The sequence below is a fragment of the Pinus tabuliformis genome, chromosome 5_1 (genome assembly GCF_031772625.1).
Source record: "Pinus tabuliformis cultivar Carrire ecotype Pingquan chromosome 5_1, CPIR1, whole genome shotgun sequence".
Taxonomy (NCBI): Eukaryota; Viridiplantae; Streptophyta; class Pinopsida; order Pinales; family Pinaceae; genus Pinus; species Pinus tabuliformis.
In genome coordinates this window covers 425972028-425995953 of record NC_142305.1, presented here as the reverse complement: position 1 = coordinate 425995953, position 23926 = coordinate 425972028, and the positions used below count along the sequence as shown (strand labels likewise).

The 23926-nt window shown below is 36.5% G+C and overlaps 1 protein-coding gene across 4 annotated transcripts in view; it reads right to left on the bottom strand.

Moving 5' to 3' along the window:
• Positions 1-7453: 7453 nt before the first annotated feature.
• Positions 7454-23926, bottom strand: part of LOC149165308 (uncharacterized) — a 427682-nt gene continuing 411209 nt past the window's right edge. For all 4 annotated transcript variants that reach the window (XM_089431106.1, XM_089431110.1, XM_089431109.1 and 1 more), the window contains 2 exons: positions 7765-7821; positions 7454-7676 (listed from right to left, as the gene is read on the bottom strand). In XM_089431106.1, coding sequence (XP_089287232.1) covers positions 7605-7676; positions 7765-7821 — 129 coding nt within the window. In that variant the 3' untranslated portion in view covers positions 7454-7604. The remainder of the gene's footprint in view (positions 7677-7764; positions 7822-23926) is intronic.

Sequence of the window (23926 nt, the reverse complement as noted above, 5' to 3'; positions counted from 1 at the left end):
GTCAAACACATGATAACAAACGATTTATAATTGGGAGAAAATATTTTCTTAATATATAAAGAGTACAATCAAGTTTATTAGCTCCAACTAAAACTTTCATAGGCACCAACCTATGGAGACTCCAATCCCTTAATTGAGCACCAACTCAATGAATTCGTGGACACCAACCAATAGGAGACACCAATCTCTCAGCTGAGCACCAACTCAACAAAATTCATAGACACCAACGCACACAAGACTTCAATCCCCAACTAAGCACCAACGCAACTCCAAGTTGTACTTATGGTTTTGTCGTCAATTGTTTTTTGGTTCTCAAAACTTCAGGAAATCATCATCAACCATGCAATCCTCAAGTTTTCTCCTTCAAGTTTGATCACAACCACTGCACTTGCCTTGTCTTCAATTGTCCTTAGCTCTTGGAAACTCCATGTTAGAGGTTTGAGCACCAATGCACTCTCCAAAAATCTTAGCCTTTGCACATGAATCAATACACTTCAAATATCAATTTAGGGCTTCCTTCAAAAGACTGCGTCAACCATCCACACAAGTCTCTATCACAAGTTAGGAATGCATTTTTTCCTCCTCTACTATTGAGGGTATCTTAGTTCTAGTATACACAATTAGTAACACTCTTTTCCAGACTTTACATACATAAATAAACTTTGAGCAAACCCCCTGTCACATAGAGATGTCCTCCAAGCCTGCAATCTAGAGAAATAGGCTTGGCCTCCTCCCACACCAGCAAGGGTACAATATACCGAAAAGAATAAATAGAGATTTTACCTTGGCAATCCTGCTCATCATTCGAAATATGATGGAGTCTCATGACTCCTCTTTGGACCATGTCTCGTATATAGTGCTACATGATCTCAATATGCTTGGACTTGTCATGAAATACGAGATTCTCTGCCAATCAGATCCCACTCTTGTTGTCGCAATATATCATTGTTTTATCCAGCCCTGCTCAAACAACTCTCCAAAGACTTTCCTCAACCAAATTGCCTCATAGCTAGCCATGGCAACAACAATGTATTCTGCTTAAACCGTGCTCAAAGCTATGGACTTCAGTTTCCTGCTCATCCAAGATATCATGGCAAATCCCAAGCTAAAGCAAAACCCTGATGTGCTCTTCCTATAAATAACATTTTCGGCCCAGTCAACATTAGTGTACCTATGAAGTCGTACATCTCCGAAAATATATCTCATACCAAGGTTAATCATCCCATGAAAATATATCAACACATGTTTAGCAACAACCTAGTGTGCATGAAGAGGCTTAATCATGAATTGACTCAAAGTGTTCACCACAAAACATATGTTTGGAAAGGTGTTCACAATGAACATCAATGCCCCAATCAACTGTGGATACTCAGAGGGATTCACCAAGTCAGGTCCAAAAGAATCTTCGCATAAATTCTTGAAGTTCATCTCCATTGGTGTGGCCAGGGACTTACATTCTACCATTCCATATCTTTCCAACAACTTCACGACATATTTTCCTTGAGAAAGGAAAATCTCATTGGGTCTTTGCCATACCTCTAATCCTAGAAAATAATGCATCAAGCCAAGATCTTTCATCTCAAACTCAGAGGCCAACTCCCTCTTACACTTGAGCATCAAAGGCTCACTACCTGTCAAGAATAGATTGTCAACATATAAAACTAAAATCAAAGGCATACCTTGGACCACTTTGAAGTAGAGGTTCGGGTCAACACTGCTTCTTGTGAATCCAAGCTTCACCAAGTAACTATCAATGTGGACATACCAGGCTTTGGGGGCTTGCTTCAAACCATAAAGTTCCTTCTTCAACCTGCAAACATGAGTCTTCTTGTACTCGACTTCAAATCCCCGAGGCTGCTCAGCATATACTTCTTCCTGTAGTATGCCATGAAGAAACACAGTGTTGACATCCATCTAGTGAAGAGTCCATCCTTGATTAGTAGTAAGGGAAACAATCGATCTAATGGTGGTGTAGAGGGAAACATGTGCAAAGATGTCATCATAATCTTCTCCCTCTTTCTGGGAGAAACCTCTAGCCACAAACCTCGCTTTATACTTCTTAATGCTTCCATCAACTCCATGCTCGATCTTGTATAACCACTTCGAAGTTACAACAACTTTCCTTTAGGTCTCAGAACAACATCCCATACATCATTCTTCATACTCTTTGGCCATGACATCCTTCAAAACTTTCTTTTTTGCTGCTTCTTCAAAAGTGGGAGGTTCAACCTATATGATGATGCTCATAGCTACAATGTATCTCTGGTACCAACATGGCTCCTTGCTTTCTCTAAAGGTTCCTCTGGCAACAACATGTCTTTCAACATCTTGTAATGTATCAGTTGTCTCTTTCTGGCAGGGGATCACTTGGAGGAGCATCCAAGGGGTCCATAGGCTCCATGGGGCATCAATAATGTCCTTATCAAATTCCAGCACAAAAGGACCTTCTAGTAGGTCCATGTCACCATCATTATTTTCAACAAGAGGAGGTGGAGGAAGGTCCCTTACTTTTCTAGGGACAACATATTCATCAAAAGTTACATCCTTGCTAAACTTGATTTTCCTTTGACCATACACATATTCTAAAAACTTTAGGGTTGTCACAATACCCAACAAACAAACCTTGCTTTACAATGGCTTCCAACTTGTTCCTTTTGTCTTTCAACACATGAAAATACATAGGGCAGCCAAATATTCTTAGATGACCAATGTCATGCTTCACACATGTCAACACTTCTTCAAGAGTTTTGTTGTCCAGTGCTTGATGAGGAACCTTGTTTTGAACATAGACTGTTGTATTTGTGGCTTCTCCCCAGAGGAACTTTGACAACTTTTGATCATGCAAAATGGCTTAGGCAACTTCCATGATAGACATGTTCTTTCTTTCATCCACACCATCTTTCCCAAGATTATATGGCACAATAGTCTCTTTCTTGATTCCAGCCTCCTTGCAAAAGTCAACGAACTCATTTGAGGTATATTCTCCACCATTGTCGGACTTGAAAACTTTAATTCTCTTCCCTGTTTGATTCTCTATCAACGCCTTGAAGTCCTTGAACATATCAAAGGCCTCATCTTTATGCTTCAAATAAAATATCCATGATTTCTTGGAGAAGTCATCAATAAAGATTATGTAGTAGAGATGGGCACCAAGAGCATGCACTGGCATAGCTCCACTATGTTAGAATGGATGAGTTGAAGAATGTCATTAGTCCCATTTTTGTTGGAGGGGAACAATCCCCTCATCTTCTTTCCACCGAGACATCCCGAATGTACTCCATCAGGTCTAGCTTGAACATCTGACATCCCGAAAACCAATTTTGTTACTTTAGGTAGGGCTTCATAATATAGATGTGCCAACCTTCGATGTCATAGCTCACTTTGATGATTGATATCGTGGACCATAGCTCGTCGTGGTCCTCCATTCACTCTATAGAGTCCTTTAATTCTAGATCCCAAGGTGAAAGCATCTTTCATGCGAGATTCCATAGGCGAGGTAAGGACCTTTCCTCTTATGAGGGCTACTCTCATCCCTTTGTCTTCCAAGGCAACAATAGATACCAAGTTCTTCTTTAATCTCGGAACACACATAACATCATGAAGAAGAACGAATTCCCTTAAGTCTAAATGAAATTTAACACAACCAAAGCCCTTCACAGGATGAGTAGAGTTGTCCCCAAGGATGATATTTAGATTTGACTCCCTCTCAACCAAATTTGAGAGGACTTCCCAGTATCCAGAGAAATGTCTAGAATCCCCACTATCTACTAACCAGCTATCACATGAATTTGGAGGAGAGGAACTAGAAAGAGCGGAAATAAGAATATATTCAGATTGATTGGCAACAACATTGTTTTCATACCTTGAGTTCCTTGATCTCTTTTGCGAACGAAAGCCTTCTTCACAATAATTATGGTCATCTCTCCTTCTTCTATCATCACCTTTTCTTCCATCATTAAACTTGTTGTTGTTGAAGCCACGATTGGATCTTGGAGCATCTCTCTTTCTTGGACAGTCTTGGGCATAATGACCATGCTTATGGAAGTTGAAACATTCAACTTGAGGCCTTTCTTTTCTATACCTTCTCTTAGAGTCCTTGAATTCAGGAGAAGACTTTCTTGGATTAAATGGTCTCCCTCCACCTTTCCTCTTCTTGTCTTGAGTAGTAAATGCAAAGGGTTCTCCCTCTTCATGCTTTTGAATCCCCCCTCTAGCAATCATCTTGGTCTCCTCTTGAGTGCATTTACCAACAAGCTCATCAAATGTCAAGAGTATATTATTGTTGCTTATAGTTGTAATGAAGGTTTCCCAAATAGGAGGAAGACCTTGAAGAGTGACGATCACCAATTCTCTATTGGAAATGGGCTCACCAATAGTCTGCAATTGATCCCTTAGTTGGAATACCCTCGTGACATAGGATTGTATAGATTCACCTTAGTTCATCTTCAATTCCTTGAGTTTATTCGTCAAGGAGAGGATACGATTCAAGTTGTTGACCTCATATATCCAAAACAACTTATCAAAAAAGTCTTAGACTTCTTCTATTTTCCAACATAAAAAAGCAAATGATATTGTAAGGAATTAAAAGGAATTTTCTTAGCTTTGATCTCACCTTTCTTAAACTTGGACTTGGTAGCAAGAGGTGCATTCTCCAAAGGCTCAGGATATTTTCCTCCCACATATTCCAAGACATCATTTTCATCCAATATCACTTCCATCCTAATCTTCTAAGCAACAAAGATGAATCACCCAACGCTCATTATCCTTGAAGAAAGAGGTAGACATCTTGACCAACAAATAGGCTCCTTTAGTTTCTTCCAAAGATGATTGCTCTTGTCCCTTGTCTCGTTGGGCTTGTCTTCACTTTGGCTTTGATACCATGTTATTTTCCACTGTTCTATGCCGTTACAATCACTTTAGCCCAATTCTTATCTTCAATTAGCAATCACTTTCAAATCACTTTAATTTTCCAGTAACAAATAGAAATTGTACATAAAACATAAATGCAATGAACAATAGAAGACAATCAAGAGCAATAACATGAGACATAGTATTTGGTCAAAGATAAGGGAAAAACCCCACAAGGTGGAAAACCCTTTCAAATTCTTCTTATTTGATTGTCATAAAATGTTCAACAAAGAGATACAATGATTCCATTCATCAACCAAGAGTCTGAGGTCAACAACCTTGACTTTCCAATAAACTAATATCAAAAATATAAAGATGAGACCAAAAGTCAAATTTGGTCAAAGTCAACAACAATCAACAATAGTCAAAGATGCCCCAACCAATCCACAAGTCAACAATCAAACCACCTCTAAACTAGCTCGGTCAAAGGTCAAAATATTCAACCTCCTTTGATGGTCAAAGTCAAGCCAAAACAACCCAAAAATTTCTCAGTCAAAGGAGAGAGAAATTGCAACCAAGGTCTGTGGTCAACATAAGTTAAATTGCCTGGAATGCTTCAATCTCTATGCCAAAGAATGCGGCCTAAAAAAATAGAACTAGATTAGGTCAAATCAAGTCAAAGTTAGTCAAACTATACCAAATAGAAGTCAAACTTCGACCAAGAGAAAATGACCTTCTCCTCACATGTGTGAAAAGTAACTGTGATTTTCAAAGTTGTATGAACCATAGAAGAGAAGAATGAATGTGTTGAGGATGCTCCAAAGTGATGTATCTTGAGGTGAATTTATATGGGTTTTAGGAGACCCAATTTATCTTTGAAGTCGATCTGAACTTTTGTGCACAAGTAGGTTTTCAAATTAAAAATGTATTTTTCCTTAACCAAATTAAATTCCTCCAGAGGCAAAAAGGTCTTCTCTCGATGAGGAAGGTTGTCCAAAGGGAATTTGTGCCTGAGTTGCCAAATTAATAAAAAATTCCTAGTAACGTTATGTGTTTTGTTGGGGAAATTTTGTAAGATATTCACCTGCAAAACCCCTCCTTGCTCAAATATATTTTCCTTAAAAAAATGATGTATTCCTATTCAAAAAGAGAAAAAAATTGAAATTTTTTGAAGAATTAATATATATTTTTTGCGAACAAAGCATATAATTATATAATGCAAATACTCTTTCCAATTAAAAAAAATTAGTAGTTTAAAATAATGATCTAAATGTTCTTCCAATTAATCAAATGAAATATTTTTAACAATATTGAAACATTCAAAATCACATTTTTCATGTTATATATATATATATTGTGGAAGATGCTCACCGTAATTTTTTTTCTTAAATTAAAAATATAATTTTCTAAATATAAAAAATTATGGAATTCAAAATTGACTTAAACCAGTGGTTACTACATTGTCTAGAAAAGCCTCTTATTAACCTCCAATGGGTTAAATGTCTTCAATATAATACTTCTGAAGAGTTTTAAAAGTACCTATTGTTGAGTGGCAAACATCAGTGACACCAAATTTATTATTTAAGCAAAAAGCAAAATGTAGTAATTACAAAAACAAAATGAAAATGTAGTAATTTTGAAATATTCAAAAGTATAAATTAATTATATATATATATATATATATATATATATATATATTTCTTCATCTTGTTTTTTTGCCTCTTTTTAAAGAATTACTTATGATTTTCAAAAATTATATTTGTTAAGTTAAGAATACAAAGAATATGATATTTTCATATAATTTTGGTGAATTCTATTTTGTTTTATTTTCTTAAATATACTATTTTTTTACCATTTAAACTTTTTAACTAAAAAAATGCTAATTTGGAAATAATACCGAGTATAATTCATTTCTTTAAAAAAATAAAAAAATTATATCAACACTAGGAATTTGGAAAAAATCACTAATATAGTTAATTTCCATCTTCAAAGTAAGTGTTTAAACATTTTCACACCTTATTTGAGGTTAAAATTAACCATATTTATCATTATTTCTACAATATTAATAATTTTATAACTAAATTTAAACAATTTCACACCTTATTTGAGGTTAATATTTATCATTATTTCTACAATATTAATAATTTTACAACTATATTAACACTATATTAACTATAAGCATTTTAGGTCAAAATTGACAATATTTATTGTTATTTCTATAGCACTGATAATTTCCCACATAAGAAGTAAATACTGCTGGAAAGAATCCAACCCACCCAAAGCGCACGACTCTCAAAAGGTTAACGATCTACATATTAAAAATCCAAGGCAATTTATCAACAAAATAAATGAATTTAGAATGCCATAATAAATTCACACTAAATATCAATGTTGCGATTGTTGCGAACATCGGTATCGGAAGAAAATCAGCAAGGGTTTGGAAAACCAAAAATAGGAAAATATTCGTAAAAATTGGTAAAATTATGATACCATCAAAATATTGATAAAAATGGGCAAACATATACTAGGCCAAAAAATCGTGATATCGAGATAAAATTGAGAATTGAGATGTTATCGAGGCTAAATACAATTAATGCAAAAAAGTGATACAATGATCCAAAGATACTATATTATAAAACCAACTTGTACACAAGAAAAATGTATCTCGAAATAGTTAAGTTGTGTACCATGTTACACAACTTGAAACATTTATTATTAGGAATACCGAACTAAATTACAGTATTGACATCCAAATTTTAACGAGGGTGTTTATTTCCCTTTTTCTTAAAGTTTTTCTTCGCATCAAACTTGATTTTGCAAGAAGAGACCTGGATAAATCAATAAATAATAAAAACAGTGACGATTTTAATCATTTATCGAATCTACTCAATCATGTAAAAATGACATACTACTTACAAGTGTGGGACTTGGTTCTGAAGTTCGTTGCAAGACAAACACTTCCACACGAATGCCCTGAGGGAAACCAATATGTCATTAGAAATAGAACTTATAATGAAAACAAAGAAACTCTAAAATCTTGCATATAAATATTTGTTTTATTACTTAGATGTTAGCATAATTCATAATTCCTTGGTACGGCAGTTAACAATCCATGGAACCTATTATTCATGATATAACATGACTATTGATGCAGGAACATTTTTTGAAAGTCAAATAAGACTTAAAAATCTTACCACATTTATTAAAGGAAGTGGATTTCTTTAATTTAATTTTGTTTAAATTATGAAGATAAGGATTTGTTTTCATAATTAGGAGGTGACAGGGTTTAGAGAAATGAGAGATTCATTTTCCATGGATATGTAAATCACTATTTCAATTGAGTTGTTGAGGGACCTAGAGATTTTAGAATTAGATTTGATATTTTTCATAAATAGGTGATTTGATCCATCTAAATCATCTTGTTGTATAAAGATGATCTTTGTAAATGGAATAGAGAGAGATCTCAACTAAATCATCTTCTTGTACAAAGATGATCTTTGTAAATGGAATAGAGAGAGAAATGAGGGTTTGAGTATGAAAAGAGGTCCGAGAGACCAAAGAGAGGACTGCGTATTACATTGCTTATTCTGTAGTTATACACCTCTGTTCAAATTCTAGATTAATCCTCAAAGTTGTGTTAATTTTCTTGTTTGTGGAATAAATGGGTATGATTCACAATCTGTTGTTGTGATTAGCACGTGAGCTCGGATTCCTCTTGTACGAAATGCATGGAGACTGTCTTAACCGGTCCAAGTTCCAAATTGAGTTTCAATTCTTCCAAGTTCATAGATGAGGTTCCAATCCAGAGTCAAGGTTTTAAGTTATTGAATTGACATTGTGGTTCTTTTGCGCACCAAGTGTTAAACACTGAGATTTGTAAAGTGTCGGTGGATGATAGTTCTATAATGGAACAATTCACAATTGAACGAGGTTCCATACCAGACTTAATTCTTCCGATGCATCCGATATTGTTCCTATAGTCGAAAGAAAAGTAGATCAATGATATAGGTTAAGTGTTGAAGAACTCCACGTTCCAGAGCCGAGTTGCGTGTAATTGCTATTGTTTCGTGATTCAACCCTTATCGAAACCGAAAACCATTATAACATAGCGATTTAACAAAAACTCGATTCTTTTCAAAGTTCCATCGGTTGGCGGTAATGTCGAATTATCTGTCAGAAGATTTATCATTTATTGACTTATCGACCATTGTGCTTGTGTGTTCACTTGCTACTAAGCCATATCGTTCTAATCCGATATCATATCGGCCGACAAAGTTCGTTAATTACTGAAGCGCCTAATAGAAACCTTACCGACAAGTGAAGTAAAATATACCGACTCCGATAACAACAATGACTTCTGATATCCTATAGTGGGTTCCAATCAATAGCGGGGGTCTGGTAAATCTGTTCCGATATCGATATAGCACCTCTGCGTGACATCTCATTATTGGGATCTGTCATCTCCCAGATATAGAAACAAAGGTTGTTATCTGTTGTGAAGGTTAGTCAAGGTAAACATACCAGATCAGGTTTGATTGTGGGCACACTGCAACACAAAGAAATAGTCTGATGACCTGGTATTCAGTGTGGACTAGCGCTCTCGATCACTACCCTTGATCACATGCAAATTAAACAAGGTAAGCGCCTGGAACATTAAAATTTGAGGTTTGAACATTTTTGGATATAAGTGGAAAGGTGCAACAGATTGAGGCGGCTGTGTTAAGCGAATTTTCGGTTAAGTACTTGGTTCCAAACCTCGCCCATGTGCCTTGACATAGTTTAGTACCCAAGTGTTAAAGGTTTGAATTTGGGTGTGAGTGGATAATTGATGGAGTGAGAGGTTGCACCAGAGAAGAGAAGAAAGTGCTAATAAAACAGTTTTAAAAGTCTGAATCCCAACCCATATTCCTGATTCAACATTTAAGGGATGACATTGAAGCTTGATCACAAAGAATTGGATTGAATTTGTTCGACCACCACGTTAAAGGGGATAAGTGGATGCATTGACATCGATTTTGGTATCAGATCGGGAGAGACTTGCTCTTTTGAATGACTATAGGGATTTGAAGTTATTACAACACTGAAGCAAAGGTATTGGCATAACTAGTGTTGGATTAGCAAAAGAATCCTGAAGAAGAATTCAAGGCACGAAATCATAGTAGGAATGTTTATGATTTTGGCAAAGTTATTAGAGGGATTAAAAGAAGACACCAACAAATTGTTACAAACATTAAAGGAGTTATGCAAGGCACAAAGACTAGAGTTATGCAAGGCACAAAGACTACAAGTATTGAGGTACTGGATTTATTTTATTTATGTTAACTGTAACGACCCATCTAAACTAATTAACTAATATAAAGTTTTAAACTTCATATTAAAATTGATATGATAAACTTCATATTAAAAAAAAATATAATAAATATGAGTTAAACTTTAAAAATAAATATGAATTAAACTTTATAATAAATATAAATTTAAACTTTATAAATATATAAAATTAAACTTCATAAAATTAAAGTTTATAATAAAAATAAAATTTAAAACCTTATGTAAAAGGTAACGCATCAACCAAACTTGGAATATAAACAAAGTACATAGATCAGATGGATAAATATCTGAGAGTGAAATGCATGCGGAGGCGTGTCGGGAGGAGGAAGAGCAGTGGCCGTAGGCGGGAGGGCGGCCACCGCCAGGCCTGCAATTATAAAACCATTGATCTGAGCCGATCAAGGGGGCTGGAACGACGGAGTTAGAAACCAGGAGGAGAAATTCAGCAGTGAGAGAGGTCCGCCATTGGAAGAGCTTTAATCCGTCTAAGGTTCTGGGCACGGGGGACAGTGAGCTTCTGTGATAAGCTTACTGGATTGAGTAGCCAGTCTCTGCTCAGTCTGGCTGGGTGGAATTGGTCTCCCGGGTAATTGGAGCAAAGCAGTAGCAGCATCATCAATTTCACCGGATCAGATAGCAGTTCAGGTAGGTACCTGCTTTAAAATTCCTACTGTATCTGCATTTCAGTTTTTCGGTTCTTACACATGGTATCAGAGCTGTCGTTCAAACCCTTTGGGACCTCACAGGCCCTACGCTCGTGTAAATTTGGTGGTTAAATTCTGCTGCGTAAAAACTTTTAAGAAATTCTCGGTTACATTTCTGCGGTTTGAATCTAAAACCCCATGTTTACAAGCGCTGTGTGTTACCACTAAACCCTAGACGCGTGAGTTCTCTACGGCGTTTTACAGTGGTAATGAGAAAAGGGCAGTTGAAATGGATGCTAATGGGTTTATGAAGAGCAGATGGGTACATGAAATCGATAATTCTGATTTCTTAACTGTGGTGTTGTCCCTGTACATTGAATATCCGTACCGAATTTCAAATTGGCGTATTATTACATATTTTCGATTTACACATTTTTCGTTAGAGAGTTGAAATGCCCCATGTGGTCCATGGCCTTGAGGTTTTGTTAGAACATCTCCAAATTTACATCTGGCCGTCTTGAATTACGCTTGGCATGGTTTACAGCATATTAGGTTTTCTTCGAATTCACTCTACCTTTCCTCTCAATAGGGTAACTTTGTTCCTTTGCTTAGGGGGTTGAGCTGGGCTTCAATCTTCTTCAAAAAATGACATCGCTTCTTGAAAGGCTTTGCTTTGCGAGCTCCTCGTGGTATTTAGTTAACATTTCGCAGTAAGCCCCATAAATTGATCTAGTTTGGGTCGGATCCGGATTTAAACGCATAACCTGTGCGTTCCAACAACCGCGCCTTACCAATCTCGTTTTGGGTCCATTCTCAGACTCGACCGATGTTGTTGGTTTTTGTATTCATGGCTAAGCACATCTAGACGCAGCGCAACTTCGGGAGGAGTCCCAACCAGGGATCTAGCGAGGACCGAGTTATTTCTTTAAAAATTACCTTTCAATCCGCTGCTGTTACAGAGTTTCTTCAGGTCCTTCAATGTGCCATCTGATTCGCCGTTCTGGTTTTCAAACCATTTTATTTATTTTAGATGTTGTTAAAGCAGATGGCGGCACAAGAACTAACAAAACCGAATTCTGGGCAATTGCAACAATTAGAAGAGAAAATGGACCTCGGAATCACGCAAGTGAGGGCAGAAAACAATCAGACTATGCTAGGGCGCATAGAGGAGAGAACGTTAACAAGCAGAATCAAAATTTAAAGAAAAGGAGGCGCGTGTATGTAACACTGTATGTCCAACTCCTGTTCCTCAAACATTACAATTTATGACGTATAATATGCCAAATAATTTAGAATCGATTGACGGTCATAGCCCTGTTATTTAAATATTGTCATTAAAAATCGTTTGAAAACTCTTCAACTTTTATTTTTATCTTTTTAGTAATCAGAGGCAAATCATTGGAAAGAATTGAGTTATATATTGTGAATTTTGAGTTTTAAATATCTGATGCTTCCGATCAGTTAGACGAAATACCTGAGATTCAACAGATCCTCTGTTTCTTGGGGTTCAATTTTACACGAAATAATGTTAATTACAGAGTTTTATTGTAATGTGGAATTCATTTTTGTAACACACCCGCATCCCCTTAAAATTCTAAATCTGAGCAGATGTTTAAAACATTATGCATGTGCCCAATCTCCAATTCAATTATTCATATCATATTTCTATCATGCTATGTGTTAAGTGCCATGCATCACAAGTCTCTAGTCAAAGTTCAACATACAGCGCAACCAAAGATGTCCAAAGATTTCCTCACGTATCGTTCTTTTGCCACAGTAATCCTAAATCCCCAAGAGTTCATGGACATTTGAACTACCTACTGCATCCTCATCAGTAATCAAGTGTTCCTTCTGTATCTTGTTTTCTTGAACTATACCATTCATAAGCACTCAATAAGTTTGATAATTAGGTCGGCATCCTTCATTTATCATCTTACTTAAATAGATCAAAAGCATCATCCACCATGCCTGATTTGACGTTGCCATCCATCAATGATGAGTATTTCACCAATGAACATTTCAGCTTCTTCTAGTCTGCCTTCCTTGCAAAGTCCATAAATCAGTGCACTGTAAGTGTAGACATTGGACCTCACACACTTTACAAGACTATGACTCGCACTATAGTATCCTTATGACTATATCACACTTGCACAAATGCAGGACCTTGGTTTAGCATTGACATTCAGCTCTCTTATATTGATCACATCACTATGCCATGTATGAAATCAGTATTCACATGTCTCGGCATTATTATAACAACAATATAGCATGATTGCTCACAATTATGATTGTACTGATTGTCATCTTAGCATGTGTGACATCAAGTTTCTTTAGCCATGTACTGACATAATCATCGCAGAGTAAGGAACAGAAGCCTTATGGCAATGTATGTCTTTGAGCATTTCTGAATCATATACATTCACTCAGAATCAGTTGGGTACAGTTCTGCCCAAAATCTCGAGTTCTGTTGGAACCAAATAAGTTGAGATGGAGCCAAGTCTTCTTATAGTTGTAAATTTATCCATATAACTGAAGGGCCATCATAAACCTCTGTCGTGTCTTAAGGAATGAAAGGATGTCTCTGTCTTCAAACAAGCCTGCATCAATTATAGTAGAGTTTCGTCTCTTATCGCTCCATTTACACCTTAACACGAGACGACAGGATAAATCAAAACTATCTTTATATATGCACAAATGTGACGGACACCTTTTTCCAGACTGTTTATGAAAGAGAATCTACATAACTCTTTCAGAGTAATTTTATGAAATTAACACATTAAAACAAAAAAAGTACCCACCCTCAGTCAAATATATGTCAAAATTTTCCATAGGATTCAACTTCAAGCCATCTCCTCCACAAAGAGCGTGCCTTAACCAATATGTTGAGTATTTTTATATTCTTATTTCGATTTGATATCTACTCTATACCGAGGATGTATAGGCTTTGGAATTATAGTGATTGTGTTGCATTTTGGATGTAAGGTTGAAGCATTTTGAGAATCATAATGATTATATTTGCCTAGGCATCTGTTGTTGGGTTCTTCCTATATATGCTATCTATCTTTACCAATATGTCAGATAATCAGAACCTAGGGCTTTATTTCATATAACCATTCTAGTGATTGAAGGTTCCTTCACATAGAAAAGTTTAAAGTATCTTCATTTGCCGTCATTTCGTATGGATATGGTTAGATAATTTGATTAATTCCCACAGTAGACCAAGAAATAGGTCAATGGGACTAGAGAGCACAATATGTAGTCAGTAGACTATAAGAGTGTCTATAACAAATATTAGAAGCTAAAATATTAGCGACAAACGAGAGGTACATTACATCTAGGCTCTTTTACGATTTCGGATCCATTAATTCTGCATCCATCCTAATTGCTTCCAGTTGTTTCTCATCCTTGTTATGGTTTATTCCTAGTAGCTGGTTGATTTGAATATGTTTTTTTTTTTTTTTTTTTGTTGTGAATCTGTTTTCAGACTGTACCTTGTAGTGTTGGGATTAAAAAAAAAAAAAATTGTGAACTTGATTTCTATTTTTGTAAAAAAAATCTACTCCTTAAAATTAGTTAATGGTTTTTAACTTAAGTATCCATGTATTTTCATATCATAAATCGCAGTGTATCAAATAATGTTCTAGATTTTGTATAAACCCATGATCAGATTGCTCATCAGACTGTAAACAGTTAAAGGGACACCACTTTACTACCAACACCTTGTCTGGTGCAGTTGACTCAATCATGGATTCTTCGCAATCCTCATTTTCGTTTTTGTCAAAGGTGCTTTAGCACTCTCTGTTTCTTGCTCACAGCCACTCGATTGTGCAATAAAACATCAACAGTTTGCTTGCTTTCATTAGATTGTTTCTTAGACTTAGTAGAGTTTGTCCCAGAAACCGGTAGTTTGTCCACAGCATCTGCTACCTATAATATTTATTTAAGCTTTGAATTACAGCTTGGTTTGCCTCCAAATTCATTGCCTTGAGAATATAGTCGGTCTGAAGGCTGCTCTTCACACCTTCCATTGCTGTTGCCTGCAAGAAGCAAGCAACTAAGAGGCCATTTTGGCCTGTTTCTATAAATATAAAAACAATAGTAATTTATTGTAATGGGCACTTTTGTAACCATAAGGAAATCATCAAGACCTTGCTATTGCATCAATTCCTTTAATTAGGAATCGAGAAAAGGCAGCATTATCAGTTTAAGATAGTGCAAAGATTTGGAAAGAGGTCAACCATTTTCTTGGATTAATTGCTCCATCATCATGAATTTTGCAACGTTTGTGCAATCTTTAGAAGTGACTAGTAAAAAGTTTAAGCGATACTTGTTATCATCAATACTGCTTCAATAAATTCTTCAAAACTAAGTTCCATGCTGAAATTTATGAAGGTTCTACAATAATGATTAAACTCCGCAAGCTAGTATTTTCCAAGACCTTTAAAACTAGATATTTCTTCAACCACCAAATGAAATGGTCCAAATTTCTCATAGATTATTCTTGCTTATGCTCTCTTATAAAAATCTTTTAATCACCTTATATGGATACCAGTCGAATTTTATGCCAGATTTAAGTTGACTTGTGTTTTCTTAACCTTCTTTGGGGCCCAGTCTACACACTAAACTTTCTCAGATAATATCTATGCAAGTTTTCTGCCAAATATTGTGAAATTTGAACTTATGATAGCACAAGATTTTCTATGAATCCAATTGCAGTCAATTTGCATCAACCATTAAAGTGTTATGTGCAATTTATAAAAACTACTTTTCAAAGCATCCTTCAGAGAACAAAATTGTACTAATTGTATCCTTTGACGGGGTCATTCTTAAACAAAACTGGTTCTAACAAATCATAATCACATTTTATCCTAATTTATTTCCTCCGTTTAACCCCAATCTACATTTATGATATACTGCTGAACTGTATCTCTTCTAGATTTTAATCATGACATGTCTATGGTAAATTTTCCGGCTAAAGATCATACTGCTATGGTACCAGGTGAGATATCATGATATTGACTATATTCTTGCGATATTGGCAACATTGGCGTTGACAATCTCGGAGCAGCTGAAAAATTTGCTCTCAATTGACGTGGATATGAATGAGGTTTTAAAATGTTCTTTGATAACAGAAACGTATTGTATATATGTTGTGCCTCAGCTAGCAAAGTTTTTACCATAGCTGAGCTTCTAGATGATGCCAAAGCTTATTAGTATTTCCTAGTATTTGGACCACTATATATTTCCGGGTCAATGTGCACCTTATTAATTATGTGGTGCTCTTTATCTATCTACATACCTAGATTTCTGTACAACTGTAGAACCCTAACTTTCCCTCTCGTAGTCCCACACTCAACTGCTAAGGAATTGACTGGGAAGAAATTTTAAACATGTCAAATTCTTATTAACGAAAGAAGCATTATCACATATATTGTTCAGTTGTCAAGACCTACAGAATCTGTAGATTCTGTTATTTGGAGTGCGATATAAAAACAGTTTATCGTTTATGTGAACTACTTAAAATTAAGGATGTCCACCTGCAAACTGTTATAGAACCCATCGAATATATTGGTTCTCATAAATTCTATCTTTTCTAGAGATACAGATTAAGTGAGATATTTCATTTTATCAAGTAGCTCTTACTATAGGTTCAACAAGTTGCAAAATGAATACCAAACAAAAATTGTGAAGTGCTCACGTAGTGAGTCAATTACTTGATACGATTCCATATTGTTCTATCTTTCCATCTAATTATGGGTCTAGAAGTTGCAAAGTGAACACTAACGAAAATCTTCTATTTTGTGAAGTATTTGCATATTATGTCAATTACTTGATCTCCTGTTATTATTAGAAATTATTGGTTTTTGTTACATGTCTTGGAAATTTATGTCTTGCATTGCAACGTCTCTACAAAGAACATGGAGACCTCTGAAAAAGTGTTTAATAGGGCTTCTAAACTGGCCAGTATTGCTTGACTTAAAACTGAAGATTCGGTGTATAAAAGCAGTTTCCTGATCTTCTATATCATGGCATGACTGGTGCTTCTTTTAGACTGCTAAGAGCAAAGAGATATGGTAAGGCATTGTTCAAAACATACAAAAGCTAAACTCAAGATTCTAAGCATAAATATGTACCATGAGAAGACTATAGGAAAACAAGGGAAGTTAATACATTTTAAAATAGTAACTTCCAAACTTCAAAACTACTGTTAAACAAACTCTCTCTTTGCACAACCGTAACTTTTGCTGATCCTAAAGTAAAGCTTGAATGTGCATTCGTGGCATTCGTTGCTTTCAATGTTGATTCAAAATTTCGTGGAAGTGAAGGGGGTTCCTCATATATCTTGCGCTGCATGATCCAAGGGGTTGTTTTAGGATGTCAAATGTTCCAGTTTCTGCTCTACTTGCTTGGGTCCAGCTCTGTGCTATTGCCTTTTTCAAAAATTGTTATTGCATAGGACAGCTATTTACCTGCACCCATGAGTGGATGGTGGTGGGAGATAAGCATCCGGATCCTTGCTATTGTAGTGTTGCCAATAGTGTATCCTGCTGGAACTAAGAAGGAGGTTAGCGAGGGGGCTCTAATATGTAGATCTTCCCTTGTTAGCAAGGAGGCTAGTGATGAGTATCTAGTAAGGTATATGCGGTTATAAGAAAAGTGTCTTTCTTGTAGAAATCTTGGGCTGAAATTTGTCTCACCTTGGTCCGGGTCTAGACAACAAGGTAGTATATGGTTAGCACATGGCTTTTTCATTGTTCTCCCAGAGGATTATGGACTTAAAATTTTGGAGGTTTGGAGAGTTGCTCCTATGCATATGACTTCTTTGTCATATCATTACCCCAGCTTGGGATGGTATTCAAGTAGTAATGCCAATGGTTCAGTAGCAAATCTGTCCCTTGGCAATAGTTTTCATAGGTCCAGTATTGCAAGATAGCAGGGGTAGTGAAATTTTCTCTCAACTATGATACTACTCAAGAGAATTTGTATGAGCATAAACAGATTTATAACTCAGAGATTTATAGCAGATTGAATAATATTATAATTCCATTTTAAATCGATGCAAAGATGAGCAAACCAGTAAAATTTTAACACATAAAAGCTAGTATTTTAAGATTAGCTAAGTACAATTCATTCCTTGAAAACTGAGAGAAAATCTCACTCTTCGATACCTATCTCTTAACAAGGATGACGATGTTGCTGACGTAGCTCGAGTATTCATAAATGAAGTTATTAGATTTCATGGAGTACCTAAGAAGATTATATCTGATAGAGATTCGCGATTCACTTCTAGATTCTGGACTTGCATGCAGAAAACCTTAGGTACTTAGTTAAATTAAAGCACTGCTTACCATCCTGAGACTGATGGGCAAACTAAAAGAGTAAATCAAGTACTTGAAGACAAGTTGCGAATTTATGTTATGGATCAGCGACTTGGGAAAACACAAAGGACATATGTCAAAGATACCCTAATCTATGTCAATTTTGAAAGAGCTTTAACTATGTTTAGTATATATTTTCTTCACTGCAATCAGAGACTTAGAAACATTTTGAATGATTATAGATAAACGTGAAATTTTGTGGCATAATATATGTTTAAGTCCTGCTGGTACTTGGATACCAAAACAATATATGTGGTTCATTTCACTAAATTTTAGTTATCGAAGTAAAGTTAAGACAGTTGAATGATTTTACTTCCGATAGAAATTAAGATATTATAGATCTGATTTATTTATACATGTCAATATGATCAATGTGATAGAAATCAAGAAGTGAATACATTCTAGATGAAAGTCAAAAGACATGCATGGAATATGGCAAAATATGTTGTACTGCAGTATCATAGATGAATTCATAAGGGAATAATATGTGAGTTATTTTGAATATGCTGATGCACATTTTACGGATGCATGGATAAGTGTATGATTGCAGGTAATAGACAGTTACCGGGATGACCACGTGATGACAGAACCTCAGAACAATTAAAGCTCCAAGTGATTCTATGATAGGGTGTTAGCCCTAAGTTCTATTGGGAGGGGTGGAGGTGTTGCCCACCGTTTATCCTCCGAACACTGGAGTCATGGGAGGACTGTCTGAACCACGCTCCCCTAGACGTGTGATGATGACTGCCAGATGCCTACTGGGAATTAGGTTGGTATAACCGACGCTGTCACCTTAGAGTTTATGAATGGTTAGGTCAGTAAAACTAACACCATGGCATACTCCAGTAGAGGACGGATAGGATGGGAGCGGAAGAGATTAGGAAGGATAGGATGATTTTAAAATAGCTTGGGAACCTGGATAGGGCAAGACATGTCCATTAAAATCATAAACCTAAAACTCTAATTCTATAGTCTCTTGATTTAACTAAAAAAAAAAAAAAAAAAAAAGAAAGCCCTAAGAACGGGGTACTAATTACTATCATAAGTAATCAGATAAGGTAAAACTCTAACTTCAGGACGAAGTTTTCTGAAGGGGGAGTGTATGTAATGACCCATCTAAACTAATTAACTAATATAAAGTTTTAAACTTTATGTTAAAACTGATATGATAAACTTCATATTAAAAAAAAAATAATAAATATGAGTGAAACTTTAAAAATAAATATGAATTAAACTTTATAATAAATATAAATTTAAACTTTAGAAATATATAAAATTAAACTTCATAAAATTAAAGTTTATAATAAAAATAAAATTTAAAAGCTTATGTAAAAGGTAACGCATCAACCAAACCTGGAATATAAACAAAGTACATAGATCAGATGGATAAATATCTGAGAGTGAAATGCATGAGGAGGCGTGTCGGGAGGAGGAAGAGCGGTGGCCGTAGGCGGGAGGGCGCCCCCCGCTAGGCCTGCAATTATAAAACCACTGATCTGAGCCGATCAAGGGGGCTGGAACGACGAAGTTAGAAACCAGGAGGAGAAATTCAGCAGTGAGAGAGGTCCACCATTGGAAGAGCTTTAATCTGTCTGAGGTTCTGGGCACGGGGGACAGTGAGCTTCTGTGAGAAGCTTACTGGATTGAGCAGCCAGTTTCTGCTCAGTCTGGCTGGGTGGAATTGGTCTCCCGGATAATTGGAGCAAAGCAACAGCATCATCATCAACTTCACCGGATCAGATAGCAGTTCAGGTAGGTACCTGCTTTAAAATTCTTACTGTATCTGCATTTCAGTTTTTCGGTTCTTACATTAACGGATGATGAGTAGGAGTTATCTCTGTAAAAAAAACTAGAGACATGCATATTGAAGTTGCAACAAAGAAATCTAAAGAAGGATATTCCAACTAAAGGGATTTGTTGGACAAGAGCTATGAAGAACACAAAAGGCCTTCAATGAGTAGGTCTGGTAGGATCTTGAAATTGAATCTGACTTTTAACAGTTGGATAAGGTATGTGTTTATGCAAGCACTTGCAGAGAAAGAAGGGATAAATGTGGCAGAGACTCTTACCTTAGAAGAACTATAACAACTTCCAACTAAGGTTGGGTAGAAGTTGTTGATAAATGAGTAGTGGAAGCTCTCAGGGGAAGTGAGTAGAGTGCAAAAGCCTAGAGGAGCAGAGAAAGCTCAAAGGGTTTTAGAGAAAGGAACCAAAGTAACAAAATACCAAGTTTAGAGGATAAGCTTGGTGAGGTATTTTGTAGCAAGGTGAAAAAGGCTTGTTACTGCGGAGGCTTGTTTGCAGTTCACAATTGAGCATGGAGAAGCTGATAGAGAAAGAGAGAAAGATGACTAAAGATGGTTAGACAAAGAGTCTAGATAAAATCCACAACTAGATGAAAGAAGATGCCAGAGCAATTTACAGAACAAAGATTTTGAGTGAAAGGAATTTAACAAAGAGATTGTTGAGCTTAAAGAAGAGAGAATTACAGAAGACTTGAAATATGGATTAAGGTTGAAGAAGGTCAAGTAAACTATTGTGCAGATGAAGTTGAGGGAAGATTAGTGCATAAAACAATCCTTGGGAGCAGGACAAATAGTTCACTTTTGTGAACTATAATAGGGAACAATGCTTGAAGAAAATGATGTGGGAAATGAAATTGTTAATTTTAGGTATGTTCTATGCTAAGAGCAAATTTACTCTAATTTTCCATATTAGCTCAATATCAATTCCAGATTAGCAATCACATTTAGCATGATAGTAAAATGCAGATAGAACATAAACATAAATCATAGAAAACAAGCTAAGACAAGAGGACACAAAATGTGGCACCAGTCAGGGACAAACCCCAATGTGGGGAAACCCTTGATCAATTCTTCTAATGTTCTTCAATAGTTCAGCAGAGAGAGAGATAGTACATATACATCATAAGTCAACATTTTGACTCGACAAAATAAGAGCAGAAATCTTCACTAAGAAGATAACACATGAGGTAGCTGATCTGAACACAGGTGATTCCATCACCATGCTGCACTTCATTACACCATGCTGCACCACGCTGCACCATTCATTATCACTATACTGCACCATCATAGCATGTCCATCATCACCGTGCTGCACCATCACACCATGTCCATCATCACTATGTTGCACCATGCTGCACCATCACTGAGTTGTACCTCATCATGTTGTACCCAACATGCTACTCCTCATCATCATTATGCTGCACTATTGCACCATGCTGCACTACAATATTGTATCCAATTACCAGCCTTAGCTGCTTGCTATGGCTTGCAGCCTAGTAGAGCAGCTAGGCCACAGTAGCAGACTCAAACTCCTTCAATAGGTCAAACGAACAGCTTCTCCTTTAGTCCTCTAATGTCATGACAACTGCTCTCACACATACCTAATTCATGCCTTAGAACAACAGCTTTTAACAACTGCTGCTAGGTTTCTTTGCACAATGAATTAGGGCTTCAATAAGACTGAGATTAGGACCTCTTCTAGGCCTCCTTGCAGCTGTGCATAGGGCTACTAAACTGAGTCTAACACTCCCTTTTAGACCTGTGGCTAGTCTTCTTAGGACAGCGGATTAGTATCATTGCTGGACCTGTGATAAGGGCTTTAGAACAACGACATAAAACGCTTGTTAGCACTGCAGTTGGGGCTTGCTAAAAGGCCTCCCCTTGCTGCATTCAAACCCTTAATGAATGTGGCCTAGGACAATGTATTAGGGCTGACGTATTAGAAACTCCCTCCTTGTTGCTAGGAGACTCTCATCTTGACTGCATATAAGACAACGTAGATGCCTTCTCCGTTTCATTGTAAGTAGGGCTAGGGTAACTCCTCTTAGGGCAACGTATAGACCAATGTTGACAATATCGCCAAGTAAATATCGCGATATTTTGTCTCGAAAATATTGCGATATTTCTGAAATATCGGCAATATCTTGAGAAAATATCACACTACGATTGAAAATATCGCTTGGGCACAACAAAAAATTGCTGCCGCGGCTAGAGAAGGTCAATTTTGTTTTTTTTCATTCATTTTCATTTCTGATTGCTGGAGAAGGAAGGGGAGAGCTATGTGCTCGCTGCCAAGGAGGATTTGAGTGTTGAATAGCCATTATCGCCACCAACAATGAAGATTTTGTTGATCTAAGATTGAAGAACAGTGAGACAATTTCATTTCTTCCATTAACAGGTATGTTCAAATAAACCCCTATGTTAATGAATTTTTTGATAGTTTTAGGATTATTCTTGCTTGCCTATTTGCCTACAAACATTTTGCTTGTTTTTTTTTCCATTTGCTATGATTTTCATGCCCATGAGCAAATGCAAGGGTTTTCTCCATATTTGGACAGCAAACTCCATTTTTTTTTAACTTTCAAATGCACCCTCTTATTGTCATTTATGGTTTTTCATTGAATTTACATTGCAAATAATGTAGCAAAAAAATTATTTTGTAAAATGAGGTGGTTATTACTTATTAATTCCAAATTTTTTTTTGGTGCCCTAGGTTTGAGTTAGCTCACTACAAAATTCAAATATGCCAAAAGCCTTGGACCCATTTTGGGAGTATGGGGAGCCTGATGGTGGGACAAATCGGGCATATCTTACATGCAAATTGTGTGGGACCAGGATGACAGGAGGGGTTACACAATTGAAATACCATCTGGCTAGACTCACTGGACATGATGTTGGGATTTGTACAGTTTCTAGTCCAGAGCTTATACAAAAAGCTCTTGAGACAATTGATGAAAAAGACAGAAAAAACAAGGCTGAACGTGCAGGTAGATCTTTCAGGATATCTTCTCCTGATTTTGATGCTGAGGGTAGTGGGAGGGGCTCCACAACATCACATGCTACTGCTAGTGCGAGGTCATCATTTTTTGTTCCACGAACAGGACATGGATCACAACCTGGCATAAAATCACTTGTTAAAAAAAAGAAGTAAGAAACAGATAGAGTCATGGGGAGGTGTCTTTTCTGGAGCGACTTACCTCTTAGCATCACCAAAACCAATCCATTTTGGCAGCCAATGTGTGATGCTATTGCTGTTGTGGGCCCAGGGTACAAAAATGCTACATATGAGGAGTTGCGGGGCCCAATTCTTCAAGCAGAAAAGCAGGAGTTGAAAAAAACATGGGAAGTTACTGGATGCACAGTGATGTCTGATGGTTGAACAGATAGGAAGGGTAGGACCCTTCTAAATTTCTTGGTACATTATCCTAAAGGTACCATGTTTATTAAATCAGTGGATGCATCAGAACATATCAAAGATGCAGCAACGATATGTGAGTTGTTAGATGGGTTCATTCGGAAGATTGGTGTGCAGAATGTGGTGCAACTCATAACAGATAATGCAGCTAATTATGTGTTTGCCAGCAAGATGCTTATGGAGAAGCATCGCACATTGTTCTGGACCCCGTGTGCAACACATTGTCTCGATTTGCTGCTTGAGGATATGGGGAAACTCTCCTTCATCAAGGAGGTAGTTGATATGGCTAGGAGCGTCCCCAAGTTTATTTATAACCATGCTTTTGTTTTTAGCCTCATGAGAAAGTTCACTAGAAACAAGGAGTTGCGGCATCCTGCGATCACACGTTTTGCCACAAACTTTATTACTCTTCAGTCTTTGCTTCGATGTCAGTTCGAGTTGAAGCAAATGTTTATGTCTGATGACTGGCGTAATTGTAGATACAGTAGGAGACAGGACGGGAAAGCC